The sequence below is a fragment of the Manis pentadactyla genome, chromosome 4, assembly GCF_030020395.1.
Source record: "Manis pentadactyla isolate mManPen7 chromosome 4, mManPen7.hap1, whole genome shotgun sequence".
Taxonomy (NCBI): domain Eukaryota; kingdom Metazoa; phylum Chordata; class Mammalia; order Pholidota; family Manidae; genus Manis; species Manis pentadactyla.
The window spans coordinates 86115287-86141359 of NC_080022.1; the positions used below are offsets into that span (position 1 = coordinate 86115287).

At 37.6% G+C, this 26073-nt stretch overlaps 1 protein-coding gene across 1 annotated transcript in view; it reads left to right on the forward strand.

The window, feature by feature from the left end:
• The first annotated feature begins 1094 nt into the window (after positions 1 to 1094).
• Positions 1095 to 26073, forward strand: part of PALMD (palmdelphin) — a 43682-nt gene continuing 18703 nt past the window's right edge. Inside the window, exons 1-3 of the mRNA XM_036883846.2 lie at positions 1095 to 1405; positions 15260 to 15340; positions 20395 to 20519. Coding sequence (XP_036739741.1) covers positions 1361 to 1405; positions 15260 to 15340; positions 20395 to 20519 — 251 coding nt within the window. The 5' untranslated portion in view covers positions 1095 to 1360. The remainder of the gene's footprint in view (positions 1406 to 15259; positions 15341 to 20394; positions 20520 to 26073) is intronic.

The following is a 26073-nucleotide window of genomic DNA, read 5'->3' on the forward strand; positions in this document are numbered from 1 at the left end:
ATCACTTCTCTGAGCCTTAGTTCCCTCACATTTAAAATCAGGATAATAGCACCTATCTTTCAGCACTTTGCAAGATAAATGATATATAAAGCATTTGTCTACAGAGAGTACTCGACAAGTATTAGTTATTATTACTGATATCAATAGTGCAAAGGAAATTAAACCATATGTTCAATGTTTGGCTTGTCTTTTAACCTATTCAGTTGCATGTTGCTATGAAGGTGCCTGATAGAATCCAAATACACAGCAATGAGGTAGATGTTAATTAGAGTTTACTACATCAAAACTTAAAGAAATGATAGGGAAAAGAAAACAAAGTCAGTTGTAAAACGTCCATCTTCTGCTTTGACCTAAGAGTTACACTGGGCTTGACTTTCTTTATCTAAAGAGCAAGAGCATACCCACTCCATGTCAGACTGCATGAGTTCGAGTATGTCTCTCACACTTTCCGACGCTCCCTCCTTTCTCTTGCATAACTGGTGAGGTCAAAATAGCCACCTTCCTGAAAGGCAAGAGTGTCATTTCTGAGCAAGGTCCGAAAGAATTGCATTCCACAGAAATCTAAGGCAAGAAGAAGTGGAGGGTGGTACTCAGCACTTAAACCACACTGATCAGTACTAGTGGGCCAAGTTCTTAATGGAGACACGTTAACACCCGTGATTTCGCCATGACTTGAAGATTCCTAAGTTTGTAACAAACTGCTGAAATCGGAGCAGGAGATAGAGGAAAAGACCAGATGTAAATTTACCACTATATTAAGTTCTAAAGTAACTACAGCATTTTTTATTATTCTCTAAAGCCAATCAGAGGAAGAAAGGCAAGAAGGTGACTTGGCCCAGTCAAGGTGAGGCTCTCTGTCTTTGAAAACCCTGGAGGAAAGTGCAACTAAACTAAGTTTGTACAAACACACAGACCCACGCATGCAGAGATGGTCATGTGTTGCTTGAGCAGAGGCTGATTACAAACTCAAAGCATGTGCTCCCTGTGTCACTCCTGGAAAGTAATGAATTGGGTAAGGAATGGTTAATAAGAAAATGTGCCTTGCTAACTGCGCACATTACAACAAAGAGCTGGCAGCCCTTGAAGGAAAAGGGCTTGTGCCGCTGCCGTTCAAACTTGTCAGTCAACTCGTGCCAGCAGCCTCAGCGTCTGCCTCCCCAGCACACCCTCATTACATGTGCCTGTCTAGCCTGATCTGTACATCTGCTCAGAGACACTCCTGCCGAGTCGGGGATTTCTGCCTTTCACCACTGCTGGAAAGAGCTTCTCCTTGCTCACCCCCGCTCCTCTCCCCAAGGAGGCTCCTACTTTATGGTAGATTTGGACTTCCTTCGCCGTCTGCCTGCCCTTGACTTCTAGAATGGAAGAAGCTGAGCTGGTGAAGGAGAGACTTCAGGCCATCACAGTAAGTCTGCATAATAGTTATAACTCATGGAGGTGGTTGCTTAGAGGAACGGCAGAAACAGTGCTAGGTGCCCCTGCCGCTGAGCCCCGTAAGTGGAAAAACAGAACTGTCATCCTACGTGGACGTGTCTCTGCCACTTTCTTAACCCTTGTGACCCTCTGTACCTCTTGGGTTTTGGAACCTGAGCAACAAGCAAATAAATGCTCTTTATTTTTCACAAAACTGTGCCTACATTTTAAACAGCAATCAGAAGCTTTTGAGGCAGTTTGCTATTTAACTGTCGTTCACCTTCTATGTACCTTAAAAATGCAGCTTTTCCTTAACTTTATATTTGACAGACATTAGATCAAAAAATAGATCTCCAACTTGGAAACTTTTTAAAACATTGAATAGCCAAAAAGTTAAAATCTTTTAAGAGAGGGAGAGAAAAATTAATGAAACAGACAACTTGAAACTTTTTATTTGCAATGTGGTAGTATGTCCCAGAAAATGGAACAAAATTAGGAGTGTTTTTGTACTTCAGCTAAGCTGTTAAACAAGAGAAAAGTAGGTAAAAGCATGTATTAGATTAATTCTATGGTATCAGTTTCCAGCAGAGTCACTAACTGACTAAGATCTTGATAAAGGAACGCACTGCATGCAATGCAATGGATTTGGAAAATATTTTATTAATACTGGGAAGGAAAATTGTCCATTTTTTAAATTTGTCCTGGGAAAGAGACAAAGCAAGAAATGAATTACTTTCCTTAAATGATCCAGCTTTAAAAAATTTTTTACAAAATCCTGTATTTGGCAGTAACCTGGAAATCTGTGGTACAATCATTTATCATTAGCTGCAATTTGTGATATAATTTTTTTTTAATTTTGAAATCAACATCCCAACTTCTCAGCATTTTCTACCACTGAAATTAGCTGTCAGGAGAAAATCTGCACTTTTTAAAACCTGATGCTAAATCAGGGTGGATAGGAGAATATCAGAATTTGCTCTTCAAATTGCCCTAGTAATAATGCTAATCCCAATATAGAATTTATATTAAGAGGATACAGTGTTTCAGTTTCACCCAGAAAGGATTCAGTAAGTTGAAATATTTCCTCAGCCAATGGTAAGAAACCAGAAGTCCATGGATAAGGTTGGCACTTTTCCATAAAACAATGCTTTTGAAATGTCTAACTTCTAATCAGTACACTTTCCTTTCCTGAGAAAACTTTGGTTTGGATCGTTGTTTGTTTTGTTTTAATCTTTTTTGTTGTTGAACTCGCCACCGTTTCAGCTGTCCTGCTTTAAGGGGCAGGAACTGAGCCCCACTCTGTTGTTTTTGGCACAGGCCTTTTGCATTACAGCTGTCGTCTAAAGGTTACTTTATTAGACTGTGTGAGTTGTGTGGGTGCAAGCTCCACTTTTTCTGATGCTTCTACCACCTAATTAACTGAACTAAATCATGTATCCAACAAAACACACAAGTAGTCCCTTTTAGAATTGCTGCACACCCTTGCTGAAGCCCTCATTACCTGCTGTGTGCCTGATAACTCACCCTGAAGACACACGTTCTAAAGGAATGACTGAATCCTATTATTCAGGGAGACCAGGAGTTTTCACTGGTTTCAAATGCAAATAGAGATAGAACAAGAGTCACAGTGCCTTTCAAGCAGATAGGAAAGTAACTAGGTTCCTCAATATTATAGCATACACTCTGATGATTTAAAAAAACTGCTTTTTGAATTCTTCTGTTAGCCTAAACATATTCCATTAGAGAGAACTAAGCAAATTCCAAAGGAAGATCACACAGTAATTCTCTCTTGGAAGTGATATGTTTGTTGAAAGGTTGTAAGGAAAACCTTAGAAAAAGTTTATGGGAACAAATTTCCACTAGCCTACACCTCACCAGGCTAAGTCCAGTTACATTTGTCACCACCTACAGGGAAAACCGGGCAGTGGGGTGTCCATGGAAACAACACAGCCGCTCATCCTCCTCCCAGACACCTGGGCAAGGCCGGCTTCCCCACCCTGGCCTTACTCAGGACCCGCCCCAGCTGCTCCCCGCTCCCTGGGACAAGGGACACACAGCAGCCAAAGAGTCTGCCGACGTTATTTCTCTTTTGGAGGTACTTAAAAATCTTCAAACTCTCTCACCTGGACTAAAACCCAGAGCCTGTCTTCTTATTTTAACTGTTTTTCTCCTATTTCCCTGCACTGAAATGATTCTGTATCAGAAGACAATTGTCCAGTGTACCCAAAACACAGCAATTCACAGACTTCACTTTGTTAGAGGGAAAAAAAACATAACTTTTACACTCTAAGATCGATTTGATCTTTATATAAAAATTTGTTCCTCCAATTCTGGTCTATGAAATGAAATCATCTTCACAGTTGTATTTATTCCATCTGGTTTCTAGGGCCCAAAAAGTCGTTATATCCACTGCAAGGAATTGAAAAAACAAATATTTATGACTATAACTTGACAGAACCAAGTGCCAGTTTTCTTGTTCCTCTTTTTAAAACAAAAAGATTAAATACAGAAAGGGGATGGAATGTGGTACTTAAGCTATCAAATTGAAAACTAAATTACTGTGATGGTACCATTCATTTCTCATATCACTAAATTGAATGTTTGGTAAGTCAGAAGTCTTCTCAAAGACTTAAAGAGAATAAAGAAAAAAATTATGAAAGTACACAGAAATGATGGTTTCAAGGAAGGTATTTTAGTTTAGGCATACCAAACATGGATTCTATTTTGTATACTTATGCTTGTGTTCCTCCTCCATTATTTTATCCATGCGCCAACTCTTCCCTTACTGAATTAATGGCCAAGTATCTCTTAGCGAAGGAGTTCAGTTTTCAACTATAACTCAAAAGCAGAGCTGCTTCAAACAAACTGATTAAAAATTACTTTAATTTAAAAGTCTCTTGAGGCTCTTTCCAAGTTGGTACATATTTTAACAAACAGCTGAGTTTCATACAAAAGGAGAGCTTTTGGAGGAGACTAATAATTTGACATCCACTTTTAACACTCCAGGAACTGATGGCAACCTTGTCTCCAGCAATAGAGAGTTTCTGTCCAGGAGTAAACAGGGCCCACACTAACCACCAGTGAAAAGGCCCAAGTGGATCCCCTCAGAAATAGAAAGATAACCTTAGGATGAATAATATACCATATGCACTTGACATCCTCTCCACAAGGAAGGAATCTTATCTCCATTCCTACTGTGATGTTAGGAAATACTGTTACTAAATAATATGGGATATCTGGACTTGAAAACTAGATTTTACAGTGGCTAGACATTGTAGACTTGAAGAAATAGCACCGTATTGGGGGGGGAACTCAGAAGAATTCTGAGAACTAGAATCAGTTTTCAGAGAACAGACCCAGCTGGGGAGAAAAGAGGAGAGCATAAAGCTGGCATTTTATTCTCATCAAGGCTTACCTTCAGCTGTTAGGAACGTGTGTTACCAACTCATTCTCATTCCTTTACCCAATGAAATTCCCAAGCACCTACTACGCCCCAAGCCTCATGCATTTAAATGAAAAGAAGTCCAACTAGGGGAATTGGGAGTGTCGTACGGGGTGGGGGTGGGTTGCAATTTGCAGCAAAGTGGCAAGGAAGGCCCTCCCAGAGAGGGTGACATTTGAGCTTGGCTGTGAAGGTGGTGACCTCTGTCAAATTTAAACAAAAGTAATAATCACCAGAACAAGCACCTGCCTATGACTGACTCCATTTGGAAAGGAGCCAAATAAAGTCCTGACCCTGGAATTTGAGCAACAGAGCCAGATTTGCTGGCCAAAGCTGCTCAGGATGCAAAATAATAAGGAGCTCTCACATTTCCCCCATTCCACTCCCTGTTTCTCTCCACTCCCAAAGGATTTTTTTCTAGACTTGTAAACATGAGGATTTAGGAGGCAAAAAATTCTTTAGATAAGATAGAAATCTACCCAATACAGAGACCAATATGACAACAGAAACAGACACATGCAGACTCACATTATTTCTTGAGCACGTACTGCATGTCGCTGGACACTGTGCCTCATCTTCTCTTTTTTTCAGCATTTGGTACCTTCTAACATTTAATGACCTCAGCACGGGGCCTGCTACCTAATTAGTGGAGTCCAGGACACAGTGAAAATATGGGACCCTGTTCAAAAATATTCAGCATTTCAAGATGGTAACAGCAGAGCACTAAACCAAGTGCCAGTCACTTCAAAATGTGGCACTGGGGAGGACTTCCCAGGTCACATGCCCAAGAAACCAGCCCTACTTCTCTTCCTAAGCTGTACATATGCATCATCTCCCTGTTCATTCTGCCTATACAGAGGAAAGTGAAAATGAGAAAAAGCCCACCTGGGTCTTTGCTAAAGTTATACCTCAAAGTATGTTTGGATCGTTGTACTATTTAGAGTTCTAAGGACTTCTTACAGTATTAATAGCTAAAAGAATGCATACTGCACCTTGTTCCAAAGTACTTCCTGGTTAAGACACAGTTAAAGGAAGAGCTCCTAATTTGTTGTGAGCTCCCAAAGACATTCACGCAATGATGGTGCATGGAGGTGCAGGAATCTCCTAAATACAAAAGTCCAGTGCCAGAATATTCAAACGATTAAAGCCTCTGCACTATTTTCCACAGTGCTGTAATGAGATTACATGTTTCCTCCAGAGAGGGAAAGTCTTCTTCATACAAAGGTGCTGTACCACATTTCTTTGCCAAACATAACAGCCCACCCACAAAGGAGACCATGTGACGAGGTAGAATGATTTTGATAGCTCATTAAGGAAACTGCTTTTTGATAACAGGGAAAGGTTTTTCCAGGGTGCCACAGAATGATAATGCTACTCTGCAAAGCCCTCTACTCATAAGGATCCCCATGAACTTTCTGAACGTTACCAGATGATCAACAAGAAAAGCTGCTTTTTTATAAAACTGTGATTGAAATAAATCAGTCTAAGCACCAAAGTTTGCCTAGAGTCTAAACAAGTGCAACATAGTTCAGGCTAAGCCTGAAACTGGATTTCTCCTTCTAATCGCCAGCTTGAAACCAACTAGCTTCTCTTAAAAATAATTATAATATTCTAATTTAAGTGGCAGTGGTGTCGTTTGGTAAGAGACTTCTTGAAAATGTATTTGTCTCAAGAAGTTCCCTCACTAGGAAACTTCTGAAGTGTCTGCTTTCCTAAGACACTGTAGGAGCAGTTTGGATGAGATCTGTACTTAGGGCTTCTGTGTAAAAGTCCCAGTGACTGAGTGGATTCAGTCAAGCCACTTAAGACATGGAACCAGGTTATTCCCTGAACTCTGAATGGAAATCGGAACTGGCTCCGGTTCTGATCACCAAGTTTTCAGTGTGTAACTGCATCAGTGAGGCAACATATTAAACAGAGCTACAAAAGCTATTCAAAATCAAGCTGTGCTAACAGATCTAGAACATAAAGGACATATCTGAAGCAAAAGAATTCTGAGAGTAATAGCAATAAGAACAGCACCTATGCCTACACAACATTTAGGCTTTTATAAATTTGTTTTAAACTTTCATACCAATGTCTCATTGGCCCAAATAGCCCTATAAGTATTTTCAGAAGCAGATATCACCCTTAATTTATAGATGGAAAAATCTAAGACCAAGAAAAGTTAAGGGATTAGTGAAGTAGTGCAACTTGTATTCATTCTTTGCTTGTCAGATTCTCTGACCACAATATCACAATAAATTCTAATAAACACCAGAGGCACAAACCTCACCCCCAGTCAGAACTTTCTCTGCGGTTCACTCGTAATGGAGTTTGAAGTGCAGGAAGGAGAAGATTCTATGGAGATTCTGCTTCACTGAAGCATATTTTCTCACCCAAAGCAGTCCCTCAGCCCTTGTAGTCTTCCCCAGGCCACCAGGAGTATACGTGCAGAAGGAAAGACTATGAAGCCATTCAGAAGCATTTGTTATTGCATTAATAGGGTTGCCACAGAATCATTTTTCAGAGCATCCTAAGCCCTTGTGACCTTTTCCCCATCCCACTTCCATTCCACAGTCTATTTCCTCTGTCCAGGGTTTCTTAAGGCCAAGACATCACTGCGTCTGTAACAGCACCCCCGCACTGAGTCAGGGCAAGCTGGAGCACACAGAAAAATCAAGAATGATTAAATAAATGAATACTATCAAGCTGAAAGGAGGAGAAAGCTAATGATTGGTCTATTAACAGATTGTTTTTTTTCACTGAAGACATGGACAAGTTTACCATCACCCCTTGATTATTTAGAGGCTTGTTTTGTGTTTATTGTTTATCTTTTAGTTTAGTTTTGTTTTATCACTATTCATTAGAACAAACAATGATAGACAAAGGAATAAAAGAGTAGTATACGAACTAGATGCTAAAGATTTGTCAGAATTTGTTGTAAGGCTGGAAAAGAAGACTAAAGTTACTGAATAAAGTGAGGTTTAGAAAATGTGTTCTTATTAATTCACCCCATAAGTAGTAGTTACAACCATATCCAGTTCCCATGGCTAACTTAAGAATTAGGGTATTTCTATTCTTAACTTTTTGAGGAACCTTCGTATTGCTTTCCACAATGGTTGAACTAACTTACATTTCCACCAGCAGTGTAGGAGGGTTCCCCTTTCTCCGCATCCTCACCCGCATTTGTTGTTCTTAGTCTTTTCAATGCTGACCATCCTAACTAGTGTGAGGTGATACCTCATTGTGGTTTTTATTTGCATTTCCCTGATAGTTAGTAATGTGGAGCATCTTTTCATGTGCCTGTTGGCCAAGACAATTTGGAGAATTGTCTGTTCATATCCTCTGCCCATTTTCTAATCGGGTTATTTGCATTTTGGTTGTTGAGGCATGTGAGTTCTTTATATATTTTGGATGCTAACCCCTTGTCGGATACATCATTTACAAATATATTCTCCCATACTGTAGGATGCCTTTTTGTTCTATTCCAAAGCTAGATGCAGAAATACTCATAGCACTGGAAGAAAACAAAGATTTCTTTGTTCACATTCCCATCCTGGTTACAACATTCTCAAGAGATGTTCACCCAGCTTCTCCTTGAATAATTTCAGTATCAGTGGATCAATACCTCCCAAATACCTTATTCCACTTGAGAATAGCTCTTTGTGTTAAGAGTTCTGATATAATGTACCAGAATCTAGTTCTCTTTATTTTCCACCCAATCATCCTGACTCTAGTCACTGAAGTTACACAACTTTGTTTACTTTATTTCAATTATTCCTCATATCACAGGTGCATTCTGGACACTCTTTTAAAAGTCAGTGTTGCTCTTAATATTTGGTGCTCAGAGTTAAACAGAAGAACACTGACCCATAGACAGCCCTTGGTGCTATAGCATCCCTTGTTTGGGGAATTGCGTTTTTACTGACATATCTGGGAAGTGATAAAGTCATATAAAAATCACCTTTGGAGAGTTATAGAAAATTAGATTCAACACCATTTCCAACATTGGGCCAACCACATGGCTTGAGAAAGTGAATAAACTCTCTAGTCCTTAATCCAATGTCTCTAAAGTTAAGAAATAACTTGAAAGTTCAGTAATCAGATACACAATGAATATATAAATACCAAGGCTTTCTGAAAAACAATTATTCAAAAGAGGTATGAAAACATCCATAATAACTACAAAATTTTTAAAAACTGTTAAAACATAAAAATAATCCTACTTAGGAAATATGCAGAATTTGTATGAAGAAAATAAATTTTATACCTACTATGGATATATGCAAAATTTATATACAAAAACTTGACTAAATGATATGTGTGTCTGGAGGCACACCACTCCTTGAAGAGAAGTTTGAATATGAAAAGCTGTCATGTATTTCCATATTTATTCTAAGTTTAATGCAATTCCAATCAAAATCTCCAAGGAGGTATTTTTCTTAATTGAAACATAGTTGACATAGAATATTATATTGGATTCAGGTATATAACATATTGATTCAACAATTATATACTGAAATGCTCACCACAATAAGTGTAGTTACTGTCACCATACAAAGTTATTACAGTATTGACTGTATTCCCTATGCTGTACTTTCATCCCCATGACTTATTTATTTTGTAATTGTAAGTTTACTATCTTCCAAGTGGGGGGGAAGCTCTTTATCCCCTACACCTGTTTTGCCCATCCCCCTACACCCCCTATGGCAACCACCAGGACTTTTATGTTTATTTCTTTACTGACTTAGTATTTAGGTTTTCTATCTCTTCTTGCAGGGCGTTGGTTTAAAAATATGTTAAGACAATGGCTTTCAAATATATTTTCCTTTCTTCTCACATTTACACAAAATTCTAAAAGAATAAAATAAAAAACTTTGTCAACAGCCATGCTAAAACCAAGATATACTGAATTCCCATAATCAACATATCTCCTTTCCTCAGTTTCTTCACCTACATAGTGAAGATAAATGTGGTCCCTTAAGTGCTTTAAGTAGTTCCTGACACATAAAAAGTTCTCAGTATGTTAGCTTATTGTTACAACCATCATAATCTTCATCATTTGCAGATCTTGAAAAATTAAGCGAAAAAAATATAGTTTTAAATGTTTTGCTTTTATAATCGAATACTATCTTAGACATTCTTTGTCTAAATACAACACTGTTTAATAATTCATTCTACAGCTTTGCCACGAATTAACCAGTAAGTTCACCAGTCTTTAAATATTCATAATTCACCTTTTCCTGTCCTCCAAAAGTTGAGGTGTTTGCCATGTTCTGTCATCTGATACCTCTTCACTTCACCCAAGATTCCATGATTACTTGACAATATTTTTCTGTCCTGTCTATAAATGTTTCTGCTCCCTGAAATGAAACCCATTAGGGTTTGAGGAGCTCTGTCTTTGGTGCTTTATTTCCTCTTGGGCTTCAATTTTCCTTTGAGTGTATTTGTGTCAGCCTTTCTAGGATCAAGATTGTTCTCCTTAATCAAAAATATGGGAGCAAAATAGGAGTGGAATAGTTCTAGAGTATGTCTGTCATGTTGCTATTATACTATGTAGCTCAGCAAAAGTCTGATTACTGCCTTTATCTTTTTGCTCTCAACATATCTTAAATACATACATATATACATACATACACACACACAAATGTGTGTATGTATGTATATATATATTATATATGTTATATATATATTATATATATGTATGTATTTATACACCCACATTTTTTGTGCCTTCAGTGTTTTTTACATCTTCACATCACCTTAGATTTTTACCCTGCTTACACTATTGCAAATACATACCACCTTCTTATCTTCTTTCTTGATTTCATGAGCTCATTTGGGAGCTCCTAGTGATATTAAATTATTTGTTTTGTTTTGGTTGCAGTATTTCTCTTTTCTCTTCACCTGAAATCATTATGTATCCATGTTTCCATTTGTAAATTGCCCATTCTTCATGCTCTTAGAATATTTGTCCCTTTTTCCAAAAAAAGAAAAAGAAGAAGAAATTTTTCTAAAATTTTCTTCAATAATTTTTTAAATCTATTTTCACTGAAATCTAGTAAACCTCTAACTATGCTCAGGATTCTTTTCTAGGACTATTGTGTTAGTGGCACAAACCTCTTTCAAGGTTACCATTATTTGTACATCACCAGGAAGTTCTGCATTCTTGGTAATTTAAATTCAAATAAACATTTTCTCTTATTGTTCTTTTGAGACCTTAAGCAATGAGAATGTCAGCAAGGTATAGTCATGAAGTTATAAGGCACTTGGCTTCTAGCAGAATGAATCTGAAACCATTTGACTAATTGGATCATTTGGCCCAATTCACCAAGTTTTATTATAAATAATATGTTTGATTCCAAATCAACTTCCATATGGATCCCCTTCCTCCTATGCCCCCTAAATGTAGGTGCTTCTAAGGATCTGTCATTAGCACTCCTTTTCCTTTCCTAAACACGTCCCCTGTCATCCTCTAACCTTGTCTCCTAACCACATCTAAACCTTAAAAAATTCCTGTATCTTTATATCTAGTTCTGACACCTCTTCTGAACATTCTCCAACCAATGTGTCAACTACTTACCAGATCATTCCACCTAGTTGTCACAAAGACACTCAAGCTTAGTGTGAACCCACCATCTTCCCTCCCAAACTCTCCTTTCCTCTGAAATTCCTATTTCTATTAGGCATTCTGCTCTCCTTCAGTTCCCTAAGCATAAAAGCCTTGTACCACTTCCATTTGACCTCTTCCTCTTCTGCATCCACATATCATCAGTTGCCAAGTCCTGCCAATTTTAACTCCGTGGTATCTCTGGCATCCATACCCCTGCTACTTCTTGTTCAAGCTCTCATAGTCTCATATATGAGTTGTAGCCTCGTTGATTATCCCCTTCAAGTTCTCCTGTCAATATCTACTCCACAGTTGGGCTACATTAAACTTCTTAAAACACAGTTACAGCTATCATTCCTCACCCTCTGAAAACCTTTCATTGCCCCATCTCAATACAGACATAAATTCCAAAGCCCTTGTTCTGACATTCAATATTCTCTATTGAGGATTTATGCTAATCCTATTATCCATATCTTATTACCCACTCCTTCCTTACGGAAACTTAGATTCCATACTCGCTGTTCCAAATAATGTCCCAATTTTCTACTTCCAGGCATTGCTCACATTGAGCCCTTGACTTGAATGCCCTTTCTCCCCACACACCAACTACCCAGCAACTACCCCACATACTCAGCTTGGAAGCTACTTCAAAGCCTCTCCCTCCCATTTCAGCTAGAAGCAAATGCTCCCTGTCAACCCTCAACTCTCATAGTACCTTACTCGTGCCTTAGTAATGACATTGGTCACTTATTTCTTAGACTGTAGCTACTTGCACAAAAGATTTTCTTTCTTTATGAGAATGTGAGTTCCTTGGTGAAAGTATCTACTTCAGAATAATTTTTAAACATTGCACAGATAATGTCACCTTGAACACAGCATTTGTGCATCAGTACTTAAGTGTTGGAAAAATTAATCATTAAATAACTCAGGGTTTATTAATGCCTTTATGGATTCAGGCATTTTAGAATATTAGCTAATTATTAATCAATAATATTTCTAAAATACACTCTTAATATTGTGCTTACTTTCAAGTATGTGATTGAGATATCATTAAATCATAGATGGTCACAAGAGCTTTATGGTTGCATAAGGGAAACAAATTTTTTTTCAAAATAATTGAGGTAGCCTTTTACAGGACAGAAATTTGTGGGTATCAATCACTAATATATTCTAAGTCAGACAGCTAAAAATCTAGACAGTTGTTCATTAAACAAATATCTTTGTTGAACATTGAAGAAGCAAACAACAACATAAGTTATTCATAATACTTAATATTAATAAATACCTGATATACCAAGTTACAGTTGGTATCTATAGAAGTGCTCAAGCTTCTGCAGAAATTTCGGGAAGTGGATGGCATTTCATATCTGTTCCATGATAATTCAGGAAGGAATTAAATGGCTATGATAACTTTGGGTACATGAGCAATGGAGCTAGGTATAAAACTAAGGTTGACTTACAGTTTACTCTGACATTGTGAAACTGAACTATTGCCATATTATTTCTCAATAAGGCTTACAGATCCCTATGAAATTTGGCAAAAGGATAATAACTTGCTATTGATGAATATCTTATGAGGAAAAAGTACTCCTATCTTAAAATAGAATCAAGCCTGTAACATTACAAAATTACCTTCCTAACCACCTCCACTGATATGAGAGAAGCATCACATTACCTCTGAGCGACAGAACATTGGTATTCCTTAGCAACCCCTCCATAAGCCCTGTGTTGCCAAAACACTTCAGACGCCCTGCTGATACCCACAGCTTTCTTTACCTCATTACTAACACCAAGATGAAGCCAGCCCAAACCAGCTATCGGCAGGGGTGGGGAAGCCCTGCTGGGTTCAGCAGGCATTGCCGCAGGGACAGACCAAGTGCTCTTCCTCACAGGCTATCTGTGGAGAGAAGGATTGCAGACCACCACTCAGGAAGCAAAACCGTGTTCCCTTCCGGTGAGAGACCCCCTCCTGCAGCGGGCTGTGCTCCTTAATGATGGACTGGGAGGGCAGTTCTGAGAAGGTGGACTCATTTCCCACTTAGAGAAATGTTGTGGTGAATTAACTGAAAGTGTGGTGACTTAACTCAAATTGCCTGGGTTCAAATCCTGGTTCTCCCACTTAGTTGTGAGAGCTTGGATCAGTTAATCTCCCTAAACTCGCATTTCCTATTCTGTAAAATGGAAAGTATTACAATATCTCTTTGTTATTATGACTACTGAGTGAAATAGCACCTGTCAAATACTTACCAAAGTGTTTTGCCGAATACATTTTAAATATTACTAATATTTGCTCACTTGCAGCCTCTAGATAGAGAATTGACTCACAGATTTTCAGAGGGTTTTTTCTTCCTAATGAAAATGACCAGATTTTTTCCTAAGAAAAGAAGTGATTCTATAGACCCATGCTTGTTGCCTTTTTTTCCCAAAAAGAGTGACTTAAGAAATTTTTTAAGTAATGCTGATGAAGCCTTATATTCTTCTTATACACAAAGAGGACCATGACATCTAGTTGGAATGCAACATGTTATTTTTCTTCAACAAATGTACCTGAACTTATACATCAAAAAAGAGTGTTTATCATCAAAGGGCTCACATCAGGAAGCCATGCACAATGCTGCCAGATATTTTTGGAACCCTTCTTTCTAAATTACCTCTGAGCTTGCTTCAGATCCTTTCAGATGTCTTCATTGGCAACAACTGTTTATCCTTTGGGAGTTTTCAATTTGAAAGCAGATTTAAAACCAAATCTTATACATAAGGTAGAGGATAATGTCACCTCGCCCAAAAATAAAAATATAAGTTTATAAAATAGTTTATAAAATGTCCCAAGCAATTCCAGAGAAAGAATTTCTAAACTATTTCTGACTATTGGAGGCATTTTCAGAATTAGTGGGTTAGTTTCTGTGTGACTAACAGGTTATGTGTTTATTTACTTAATTTTATTAAACAAATACGTGAAGAGCACTATGGTCAAGCACTGTTCTGGAACTTCTACATCTATTAACCATTTAATGATCATATCTAATGAGATAGCTACTCTTATTATCCCCATTTTACAGATAATTGAAGCACAGAGAAGTTAAGGATTTTGTACAAGGACACAGAGCTAGTAAAAGGCAGAGTCAGAAATCGAACCCAGGCTATTTAATATTCCTGTCATATTTTCAAAAAAGTACAACCTCTGTGCATTAATAGTTACACTTTCTGGGTTTTGTGAGGTACTGCAATTGAAGCTTGGTGAAAGATATTGTATGTCCCCATTAATTTGTAACCTTAGCTTAGCAAGCAGTATCTGAATCCTTTTCTCTCTATCTTCCCAAAGCAAGTTACACAAGAAGGAAACAGTCCCACTTTCTAGCTTCCTAGTTTTCTAATGCTCTGTAGGTTTTCCTATTTTCCCACAGAAGCAGATCTTTCACCCAGAATTTTCTTCAGGAAATCTCTCTCTTCACAATGTGTCCCCATGCCTATTTCAAAACCCTCTCCTTAAAATTCACTTTTTCCATTGCATCACTCAGCAACTCAGTCTTGCTGGACTAACGCAGAAGATAGAAAAGGGGCTCAGGGAAAGAAAAACATTAAAATATTTTAAAATTCTCCTTGGAAAAGCACCTTATATCATTTTCCATCAGCAAAATGCATGGAATGTTCCACTTTGCTCTCCTTTACTTTGAAATATGAGATTTCACATCAACTTCGTACCAATGCCACGGGCATAGCACTGGCCAGCCATTCAAGGGCAGCGACCCTGAGGAAACATATTTAAGCAAATTGAAAAACAAAAATGATCATGCTGGAAATTTTTATTTCAGGATAAAAGAAAAATACAGGAAGAAATCTCGCAGAAGCGTCTGAAGATAGAGGAAGAAAAATTAACACACCAGCATTTGAAGGTACTATGATTTTAATTTCATTTCAATGATTTGTATTCAAATGTCCTAATGGCACTCAAATTTCAATAGTAAAGATGCTTTAGGAAGGAAAAAATTCCAAGATAGTTTTACTAACACCCTAATAACCATAGGGGAGGCCAAGAAGCTAGTAACATATGTATATGAGATTAATACCTTCAGGTAAACATGTAGGAAAGGAAAACATGGCTTTATTATTTTTATCCTTTATTACTGAATTTCCTCATTCTCTTGGGTAACCTTGAGAACTCAGCCTTGATAACTTGGCCCTGAACACAGTCTTGCCTAACATCCCTAGGGAGTGGATCCAGCTAGAAGTCCCTTTTGAAATTAATGAAAGGCTAGCATTTCCCCAGCGGGTGCAGAGCAGTCCCTGCCTGGCCTGGTCAACGATGCTTTATTTAAAAACTCTATGCAGTGAATCCAGTGTTTGTGTATAGTTGGGGTTTGGTTTGGTTTTGTTTTGTTCTGTTTTGGCAGAACATGAGATCATAACCAGAAATAAACCTCCATTTTTAAAATCAGACTTAACTTCTTTCATGGGTGTAGTCACTTTGTAATTAAAGCACATTGAGTTTCAACGTTTTATTACGCAGCTTAGTCACAGGATGCAACCAAATGACAAATAGGCTCCTTGTGAACAGGCCCAAGCAGGAAACTATTTATCTGGCCGGGCTGCTATCAATAGCTTTAATGAATCCCTCAATGAAACAATGCTACAAGCTCATGGGATCTACAAACTTAAGGTAAACTTGCCAAATTCAGCTAAATCCATCTTTCTGATGTATCAAGTAACCACCTCTGAGAAGAAACATAATTTAAGATTCCATTTAGCCTCAGTTCTCTGGATTCTGTTTGCTGCTTTGCTTTTGTATAAACTGACATTTCCAATGTCTGATGGATAATTTCAAGTTAGCCTGCTCTCCTTAAAGTATGTCACATTGAATTTACATGAGTAGTAGACAAAACCAAGAAAGGCAGTGTGTACTCTAGAGATATCAGTGAAATAAAAGCAATTTTTTCCAAGTTATTTCAGTGTACCTCTAATGAAGACAAAAGTCAAATCTTCAATTTTTGAGATAGACCATTTCTAACTCCATAATCAGTGCTGGTACCCTCCCGCCCTCTCCTTCTCGCACATATGCACACACAAACATAATGAACCAATTCCAGTTTCTGAGGAAATCAATAGCTTTCTAGCATTTGGCAGTTGCTCTTCTTGCCAAATGGGTAGCCAAACAGTAGAGCTCACTGTAAGAGAAAAGGCTTAAATATCCCCTTGGTTCATTCTAGGAAGTAAGTTTCATATAGGAAAACTGACTCACTGAAAGGTCCGTTTCTGAGGTGGCACCTCTTTTCAAAACTTGCCAAAAAGAGTATAAAAAGTAATACATGATCTTCCCTATAGGCTTGCTTTCTGGAACCCAGGAGACCTCTTCTAATCTGAGCCAATCAAGATGTGTATCATGCTTTGGACTTCTGTACACAGTTGCACAGTTTGCACACTGCACAAAGATCCCTGAGAGTGGAGGGCTAAAATCCTGCCCACTTTCCCTTGGAACCTGTACCTGGCTCAGGGCTATTTCTGTCTGGAGGATGAAGTGTTGTTTTTTCTTTGTTCTGGGCGAAGCTGCCAGCCACCTTCTCAAGCTGTGCACTGACCTGAAGGATAGGAGTGGGAAATGGTACTTTTCCTAATTTGCATACTAATGCCATAGAGACTATCAATGGCCCTGGAGGGCTGTAGCCCTTCTGCCTGCATTCTAGTGGGAAATTAAAGATTAAATAAATAATTAGAACAAGTTAAGTGATGATTATTTTAATATAAATAAGAGTATAAATAGTAATTCTTTAATTTGGGATGGGTAAAAAGGGTTCTACTATAGGTGTGGGATTTAAACTGAGTCTTAATAGAATTTATATAGGTGTACATAGGGCTTTTCAGTCAATAAACACTTATTAAGTACCTATTATGTGCAAGGTACTAAGGTAGACATTAAGAATAGAAAATAATGTTTGACTTGTGCCCTCAAAATGGTAACTGACATGTAAACTTAAAATGGCATTTATTTGCATAAACTGCAAAGGGAACCTGGAAGAGAGAGTGGCTGTCTCAATAGAGTTACATTCTTCCAAGTTTTGCAGAAAATGTTTGGCTATAACAAATAGCAGCTAGGCATAATTCCAAAAAAAGGTTCAAAAATGTAGAGAAGTATTTTAGAAATTGACTCTTAAATATATTCACCAAGTCAAGAAAGCTCTATTGGCCTCTACAGTTACCATTTTTTTGTTTTCTTTTTCATCCATTTGTCTCCCTTCCAGTGACTACCCTCACTACTTCCTCAATTGCGAATTATTTCACTACACTTCAAAGACGACTTTAAACAACACAAACATAAATATGTACAAAGTGCTCTTTCTGTATCAGTAGTACCCACTTTTCAAAACAGTTGTAGTAACTCACTCTGATATTCTTTAGCTCTGGAACCTGACAATCATACCAATGGCATGCTGGAAAGGGAGTTTCCAGGCACATTATTAGAATTCTAATATTCGAAAACCCTAAGATTTGTGCATGACTGTCTTTTATTATAAGAAACACAAAATACACTCAACCTAGAAAACTCTTCTTTTCTGGAAGTCCATTTAATTCATGGTATGAAAAGTAATTTATTCCTAATGTCTACTGTAGCTGCTATGTAGAATATAGAAATGCTTCAGGAAAACTTTTCCATGAAAGACTGCTAAAAGATATATTACTTGCACATTACTTATATTTTCATTTAGTTAATATGGCTTTTGATTCTGAATGTCATTTTTGTGAAACAGATTTTATTCATCAGTCTTATAGGGTAAAGCACAAGTCTAAACTGTGTCATAAAAGCAAAATAACTGTTTTGGTTTTTATAATATGTGATTATACCATATCTTTTGACTGTACATCCAATATATAGTCTATATTTAGATGTATATAGTCTATATTTAGATGTGAACAGTTCTTTGCCAGAGATAAATAACAATTCATGAATTATGAACAAGTTTTATAAGGCTAAAATTTAAATGATTCCTATTCCTAATCAGACTAATAATCAAGAATGAAGCCCCAAGTTAACACAATCATGTCAAAAGAATTGTTTTCTGTCCTCTACAACTCAGCATCATAAGACCATCCCATCTGAGTGTTTCTCATAGTCATATGGATAAAAATGACTGAAACTGTGCTAGCAGGTGATTTGCAAGCACTGTAATTTACTTTGATAGGTGTCAGCTCTCTTCACTATGCACTAGCTATCATCACATTTCATCAAATAAAAATAAATTAATATTAAGGTGAAGTCTTAAAATGCTGATACACTAGGATTTTTCTTGACATCTTTGACCTCAGGAGGTAAATCTTGACCTTTGTTAATAATATTTATTGCATCTATGGGAAAACATCTTATAAACCACCAAAAAACTATAATTAAGGGTTAAGATAATACTGGGGGAAAAAAATCTCTGGCTACAACCTGGATTAATCCAAGCTGCTCTTATGGGTATATTGCTTACATGCAATTGTTTGAAACTCTGAAAAGACCAACACAAAATATGATGATCCAGGATCAGGTTGTCATTCAGTCTAGTAGCTTTCAAACTATGTTCTGCGAATCCATATGCTTCCAGGACCTTCACTGCTTCAACTCAAACAGTCCAGATTTTATCTATTCTACAGATTATAGTTCCATTTAATGTTTATTTGTAATCAGTATATTTTTTTAATGCTTTGAAAACCACTGCCTTACTTAAAATAAGATTTTATCTATTCTACAAATAAAAATTCCATGTAATGTTTATTTGTAATCATTGTAATATTTTTTAATGCTTTGAGAACAAATGCCTCACTTAAAATAATCATCCTTTGGTAATTACCTAGAACAATCAACCTTATTTCAAAAAATTTTGTATTCAGAGATGCTTACAACACAGTGGTATTAATTCTAGCATCCTTTTTAAAAGACAAAAATTCCTCTTATTCGTTCTCATTTTAATCGTGGTGTAAGAGAAAGAAGTCTCAGAAAATAAAGTCCCCATTCTTCTCTCCTCACCCTTTGAGACACAGTGAATCCCCAGTATTAATTATTAAACAAATTGTTTACAAAAGTAGATTAGATATATAGTGACAGCACTTTTCTTCAGGAAGAAAAGGAGAAGCTCAAACTTTCAAAATAATACAGAACAGTTTCTACTTGAGACATGGATGGAATGTAACTAAAACCCCTCCAAAATTTACAGGTCTCCTTCATTTGCTGTAAGTATTCTTAGGCACAGGTCCAGGAATTTAATTCTTTCATGGAAATTCAAGGGGATTTCCATGGAATGTTAAAGCTGACACAAATTTAACTCATCAGTATTTAGATGGACTGGTGAATTTAGTGCATGATATTACTGGAAAAAGCAAGGAGCTGAACTTAGCTCTCTAGAACAGGGATGTTCTCAGGAGAAAGAAGTTGTAAGATACAAAGAATTGAATTGTATGATACAATAGCAATCTTGCTACCATTCCAATTAATCCCACAGACCATTTTTTTGGAGCAATTATTGTATACTGTCACTGAGATGAATATCCAAAGGCTTTTTACATTAAGGACAGAAGACACAATAACAGTAAGGTATCACATGATGAGGTCCCTATGTGACCACTAAAACATGCATGTGGACACACAGTGCCATGTGATCCTGAAGAGTCTCTGAGGGTGACTATGGGTCTGTGGGGGGGGTGAGGGAAGGGCAGATGTTTACAGAGAGGAGGGACCTGAACTACAACTTGTAGGATAAATAGGATTTAGATCCACAGAAACTAGCTTTGAAAGGGGGTCTGAAAGGGGGTCAAAAAGCGTACAAAGAAGGAAAATAACAGATTTATTCAGGAAAGGCAGTGAAGGAAAATAATTTCTCTATAATTTGTCCACTATTGAAATTCATAAGATTTGAAAGCATTCGAAGATATTGGACATTGTTGACTGACAGGAAAACATCTTTATGTTTCCTGATATCAGAAAAAGGCCTTGAGGGAGAAATGGCTTCTAGATGGAATCAGCAGTGGAAAAGAGCAGGAGGAGATGAAGAAGCAAAATCTACAAGACCAACACCAGATCCAGGTCCTAGAACAGAGCATCCTCAGGTATGGCCCTCACTGAGATACTCCACAACTACTTTTGACTTTGTCCCACATTGCATGTGAAAGAGCCATTCTCATTTTTAGGGACACAATCAGACCTTGCATTTGGATTTCTGATAAAGACCAAGGAAATACACCAGGAGGCGATTTTACTGTAAATGTCACCTACACATAGCAACGCAAGACTTATTTTTAAAATACAAATTGTTGACGACCCACACATCACAACTTACCTGAGCCTATTTCCTCATCTCCAAAATGGTAGTAACAATGCCTATCTTTTAGAGTTGTTGAGCAGATTGACAAAATATGTGCTAAGTGACTAGCACCTACCTGGCAAACACCAGGTGATCAAAAAACAGTCCTTCTTCACAGGCCCAACTGCCCTGTCACCTTAGGACAGGTGATAGTTCTACAGGTATGTTTACACTGTCCCCTGTCACACCTCTCACAGGCCCTCCTCAGTCACATCCAGAGAAGACATAATAGGAATAATTCACTAACATTTTCTCTCTTCTAATTCCCTGATTCTTTGGTGACAGGTGTGGACCTCAGTTCTCAACATCTTTCTCTGCCTGTCACATACAATCAGTAGAATCAGCAACTTCTGATATAAGTAAAGTTTTAAAATTGCCTTGGCTTACAATGAGATGATAGAAAAGAAAAAACTGGAAAGCTCAAATAGGAGGTGGGATTATTATTATTATTATTATTATCACAAAATATAGATAGCATGGAAGAAAGAGATATGGGAAATGTCAGAATGATTTTCTAACCTACACATGGAAAACAGATGGAATTTCTTGTGGTATAATAATGACAATAATTTAAAGCCTAAAGATCTTTGAAAAGAGATAACTTTCAAAACCTCTCTCACTGCAAATTTGTTGTCTTTCGTGAGGACTCCAGGAAAAACATGGATATAAAAACATCCAGTAGCTGTGCTATGACCCCATTTAGTCCGTATCAGATCGCATTAGCCCTGAAACTGACAACATGGAAAAAGCTTCCCTTTTCAACTGATCATCATTTTACTTGCTTAATTTCATATTCTTGTATATTTAGTAGCTAAAATCATTGACTACTTATTCTTACTTAGATGTTCTTTTAGTTAAAAATTTTTTAAAGTTACATTTTATACCTGAGATTTTTACATTTATACATCCCTCAGTTGTTTGCTCAAAGATATGAAATGCTTCTGAATGGTAGATAGAAATACATAAAAATAACTCAGTAAACAACTCCACAGTTTGGAAAACTTGATTCTTTCTAAGGCATCTCTTAGAGAGAGTTTCTTACCAAAGTCTAGTTTAGCTGCTGATTACTTTCCTCATTCTTCAACACAGAACACTTATCTCTGAAGGAGTCCTGAATTTAATCTCCATACACCCTTCGTTGTAGGCAGACACCTCCTTGCTTCCCTTCAGAGCCCCCTCTTTAGAGTCTTTCCACATACTGAACACCTACAGCTTTCCCTGCACTTGATGATAATTGAAGTGGCTACATATACTCAAACTCCATTAACAAGTTTGGGCAGCATCTTGAGTAATCCCAGAGAATTTACTGACTCTACTGATTGCTTTCAGACCTTGCCTGAATGCTCTGAAAAGCACAGAAGCTTCTAGTAGATTTGATAGTGACTTGCCAAGTTAGAGTCCTATCAGACAGAAAAAAAAGAAGAGGAAAGAGGAAGAGAAGGAGAAAAATATTTACTAGCCGTATTACCTCCCAGGCACTTTACATATCATCCCATTTAATCTTCATAATCCTGTGAGGTAGGTGTTACTACCTTCACTTTTTGCAGAGAGATTAAAGAATTCACACAATTAGGAAGTGGCAGATCAGAGACTAGCTCATTTGACTACCCTATGCTACCTGTAAAACGACAGCATGCAGCAACCTCTGTGGACTGAAAGGTATTATCTTGTAGAAAGTCTCCGATGCAATGGTGTGTCTCTCAGCTCTCCTGTCTCCAAACAACATGTTTCACATTCAGGAATCTTCTTCCATGACCTTCTAATGTCTTTGTTAAATTACCAATTACATTTCTGTTCAGGTACCAATTACATTTCTGGCATCTCACTATGACTTTATTTTAGATCTTCATGATGTCATTAACCATTTGGATCCCTTTATTAGCACAAATTATTTTAATCCCCAAATACAAATAATAATAACAGGAATGGTTCATTTTTAAATGGCCTTGTGCAATTAACAAAGCAGTTGCACTTATATAAGTCACTTAATACTCACTGCAATCCTAGAAGGAAACACTGACTCCTCCATTTCATAGATGAAGAAATAGGCTCAGGGAGGATAAGGGACTGATTTAAGAACACGGAGCCGGTAAAGGATAAACTTGAGCCTCAAAGCAAGTCAACTTCAGTGCTCTCCTGCAGTACAAGTATAAGAGAGCTGTAGGCTTAAATGCTCTGGAAATAGTAAAACACCTAAGGCCTAATAGCAAACTGCTTTGTTTAAGGAATGGTCCTAAAAAGATATATTTGCAGAGTTACTAAAGAATTTACATCATTATGACCCATAAAGACATGTTTATCTCATTGAAAATGTGCAGAGAACAGAATGTTCTGAAACAATATACGGAGACAAAAAAGGTTCTGTGCCTCCTGTGTATGAAGCAGCCTCCACCACTGCCCGGCATTGTGGAAATCACGTTGCCAAAGCAGCCTTACCTGACAACTGATTCTTCTCAGATATTTCTAAGGCTTCTAAATAATCAGGTTCATGTTTTTAAATTCACTCTTTCTCAGAAACAACTACCCACAGTATTTCAGAAGCTTTTATTGCCAGCTAAATACAGTACATTTTCCTGTTAGCTCAGAGGAGCAACAGAGCGAAAGGATGAAGCTGAGCTGGTCAGAGCCGTCCTCCTGCCCTAAGCACGAAAATCAGCCCACACCCAGAATGTGATTTGTCACTTGACTTAGGTGCCGGCTCAAGGGTGACATTTGCCATCTGCCAGGCCTCTCAACAAGAGGATAAGATTTTAATAGGAAAGCATCAAAACAGCCGCGTTGCTATTACCTCAGAGTCTGTAGCAGGGCCAGATTTTACCCGTGAAGTTTTCATTCCTCCGACTAGCAGTTTGTGAGATGAAGTGAAAGAGCGTGGCCTTTAGCCTTCAAATTCCTGTTCTGCCTGCCACAGTGTGCATAAGCCTGGCCACACTCTCATCTCTTTGGGCCTCAGTTTCCTTTTCTGTAATAGGGGCCAACCACAGCCACTTCATGGGACTTTGTGAGTGAAGCAGATTCAGGAGAGCCCACACATGGTAGGTATTCAAAAAATATTAATACTTCTCCTTATTAGGGGTCAAAAATTTTTAGAAGAAGGACTGCCTAGAGCTTCATCCAGGGATTTTTATGTTTTGGCCAAGATCTCTCATTTCTTTATGCTAGAACAAAGAAACTTTTTCTTTGAGTCAGCTGACATTACCACCCCATGAGGATTCTTTCCATTTGGAAATGATTGACAAGTTTTCTTTAAAGCTTGCAGACTAAAGCGCTAATAATAGGGGTTAATTTTTACAGTGTGTTTGTTAGAGACTAGGCCCTGTGCTAAGAACTTCGTAAAGATTGTGTCATTAAATTCTCACAAAGACCTTGTGAGGTAGATAACATTTACAGATGAGAAATTATCTGACGTTTGTAGATGTTAACTTGCCCGCTAAAAAATTAAAAGCCAGGATTTAAATCTAATTAAAAGTTCTAATCACAAAAAGAATTGTGCCTCAGATCCTGTGGGAAAATTTTACAAAAGTAAAGTACTGCAAATGCTATTCTTTTACAGATTTTTTTCATTTCCAACCCATGCTATGATTTCACTTTTATGTGCATTATTTTACATAGACATTCATGTGACTCTCTACCATTTTAAAAACACCAGAGGTTCCCTGACTCACACATAACCTTTAAATAAAGCACATCTGCTTATTCATTCTCTCACCTTTTCTTTCAAAAAGAGGCAACATTTCAGCAAGTAAGTGGGCTGCCATAGATTTGTCTCTGAGTCACATTCTTAGCTTTGGTATAATATTAGTGAGTATTTCGCCTGGTGCCCTAATATCTCAGGAAGGAATGGTCCCAGGAGGAAAACTATATTGAACATCTCCTTCTGAATCACTTTGCTTTAATAGAGTTTCTATTTGCCTCTCAAATGAGCCCTGCTCTTACTGTGACCACTGAGCCATTTACTTCCTGATTGTCGGCACAGGTGAAATCCAACACTGACTTCTCAGTCCAAACAACCGTGTGCACAAGTTTATAGGCTGGCTTACAAATCCTCTTCTGACACGTCTATTGCTCCCCTCCATCCAATAGTTTGAACCCAAAATGCTATCCCGAGTGCCCCACCTAAGTGTCCAAAGACCTGTGAGCTATGGCGTCCACATCCTCAGTCCCTCTTCCCCCTCCAGCTGCCCTGTAGTTCACCGTGACTCCCTCTCCCAAGCTGCTTTCCATCATGCTCCCCTCCAGACACTTGCTACTTCTTGAACTGTGTCCAAAGACCTCTGTCTTTAATTGTAGCACACAGAGTGCCGGACAGAAATGTCATAGGCATAAAATGCAAAAGGTTAACTGCCAAGGAGAGTGATGCAAATACACTGCCTTCCCTTTGAGAAGGATTATCTACTTATGATTAAATGTTCTCTGGTAGGGATTTTTTAATATTCCAAAGTACCCTTCTGACCCTCTGCCTTCCTTTAATGAACTTTAATTTGTCTCCAAATAGTTAGAAACAGACTTCAGCATATGGTACTAATGGGAAGGTGCATGTGAAGTACTGGATCTCTATGTGATTTGTGTCATGAGAAAAGCTGAGGAGTGGCCTGTTACAGCCGCTATAGCCATCCTACATGATGTGAGGGAAATTTCTCCAGAAATGGAGAGGATGAGCACCAGAAAAAGCATTTCCTCAATGACCTATAAAGCATGATCTACTAAATTAACTTGAAAGTTAAGGCAAGATTCAATTTCAAAAAAGAACTCAAAGCATTGACTTAGAAATATAAAGCTTAAATGACTTTGTTAGTGGTTATGATTTATCAAAGGTTAGCTCATTAAGATTTCTATCCAGTTTAACCCCTACCTAATGCTCTTGTCTACCTGTTAGGTTAACTGTACTTTAATGAAACAAGTATCTCATCAAATACAGCAAAAAAAACTGCCTGAAAAAATATTACATACTAAATGTTTCTGCCTCTTGCTCTGAACCAATCAGCCAACATCTAACATCACATTGCCATGAGATAGATACAAGCTGTTCTTTTGTGACAACATAAGAGAGAAGAGAACCGAAAGAAAGGAGGAAAAACCTCCACCATTTGTTTCTTAAATTTTCTGTTGCCTAGAAACACTCAAGAAATTTTCTGAGTCAATTATAGGAGTCAAAATCATTCCAAGCATGTTTTTCACTCTCTGTATTTGACTAATTGGTTTACCAGATTTGCAATAGTTCATCTGTTGTTTTTAATTTCCCAGATATTCTGATTATTTTTAACTCAGGAGATTTTAAAATTAAACAGGAAGAGCTAAGT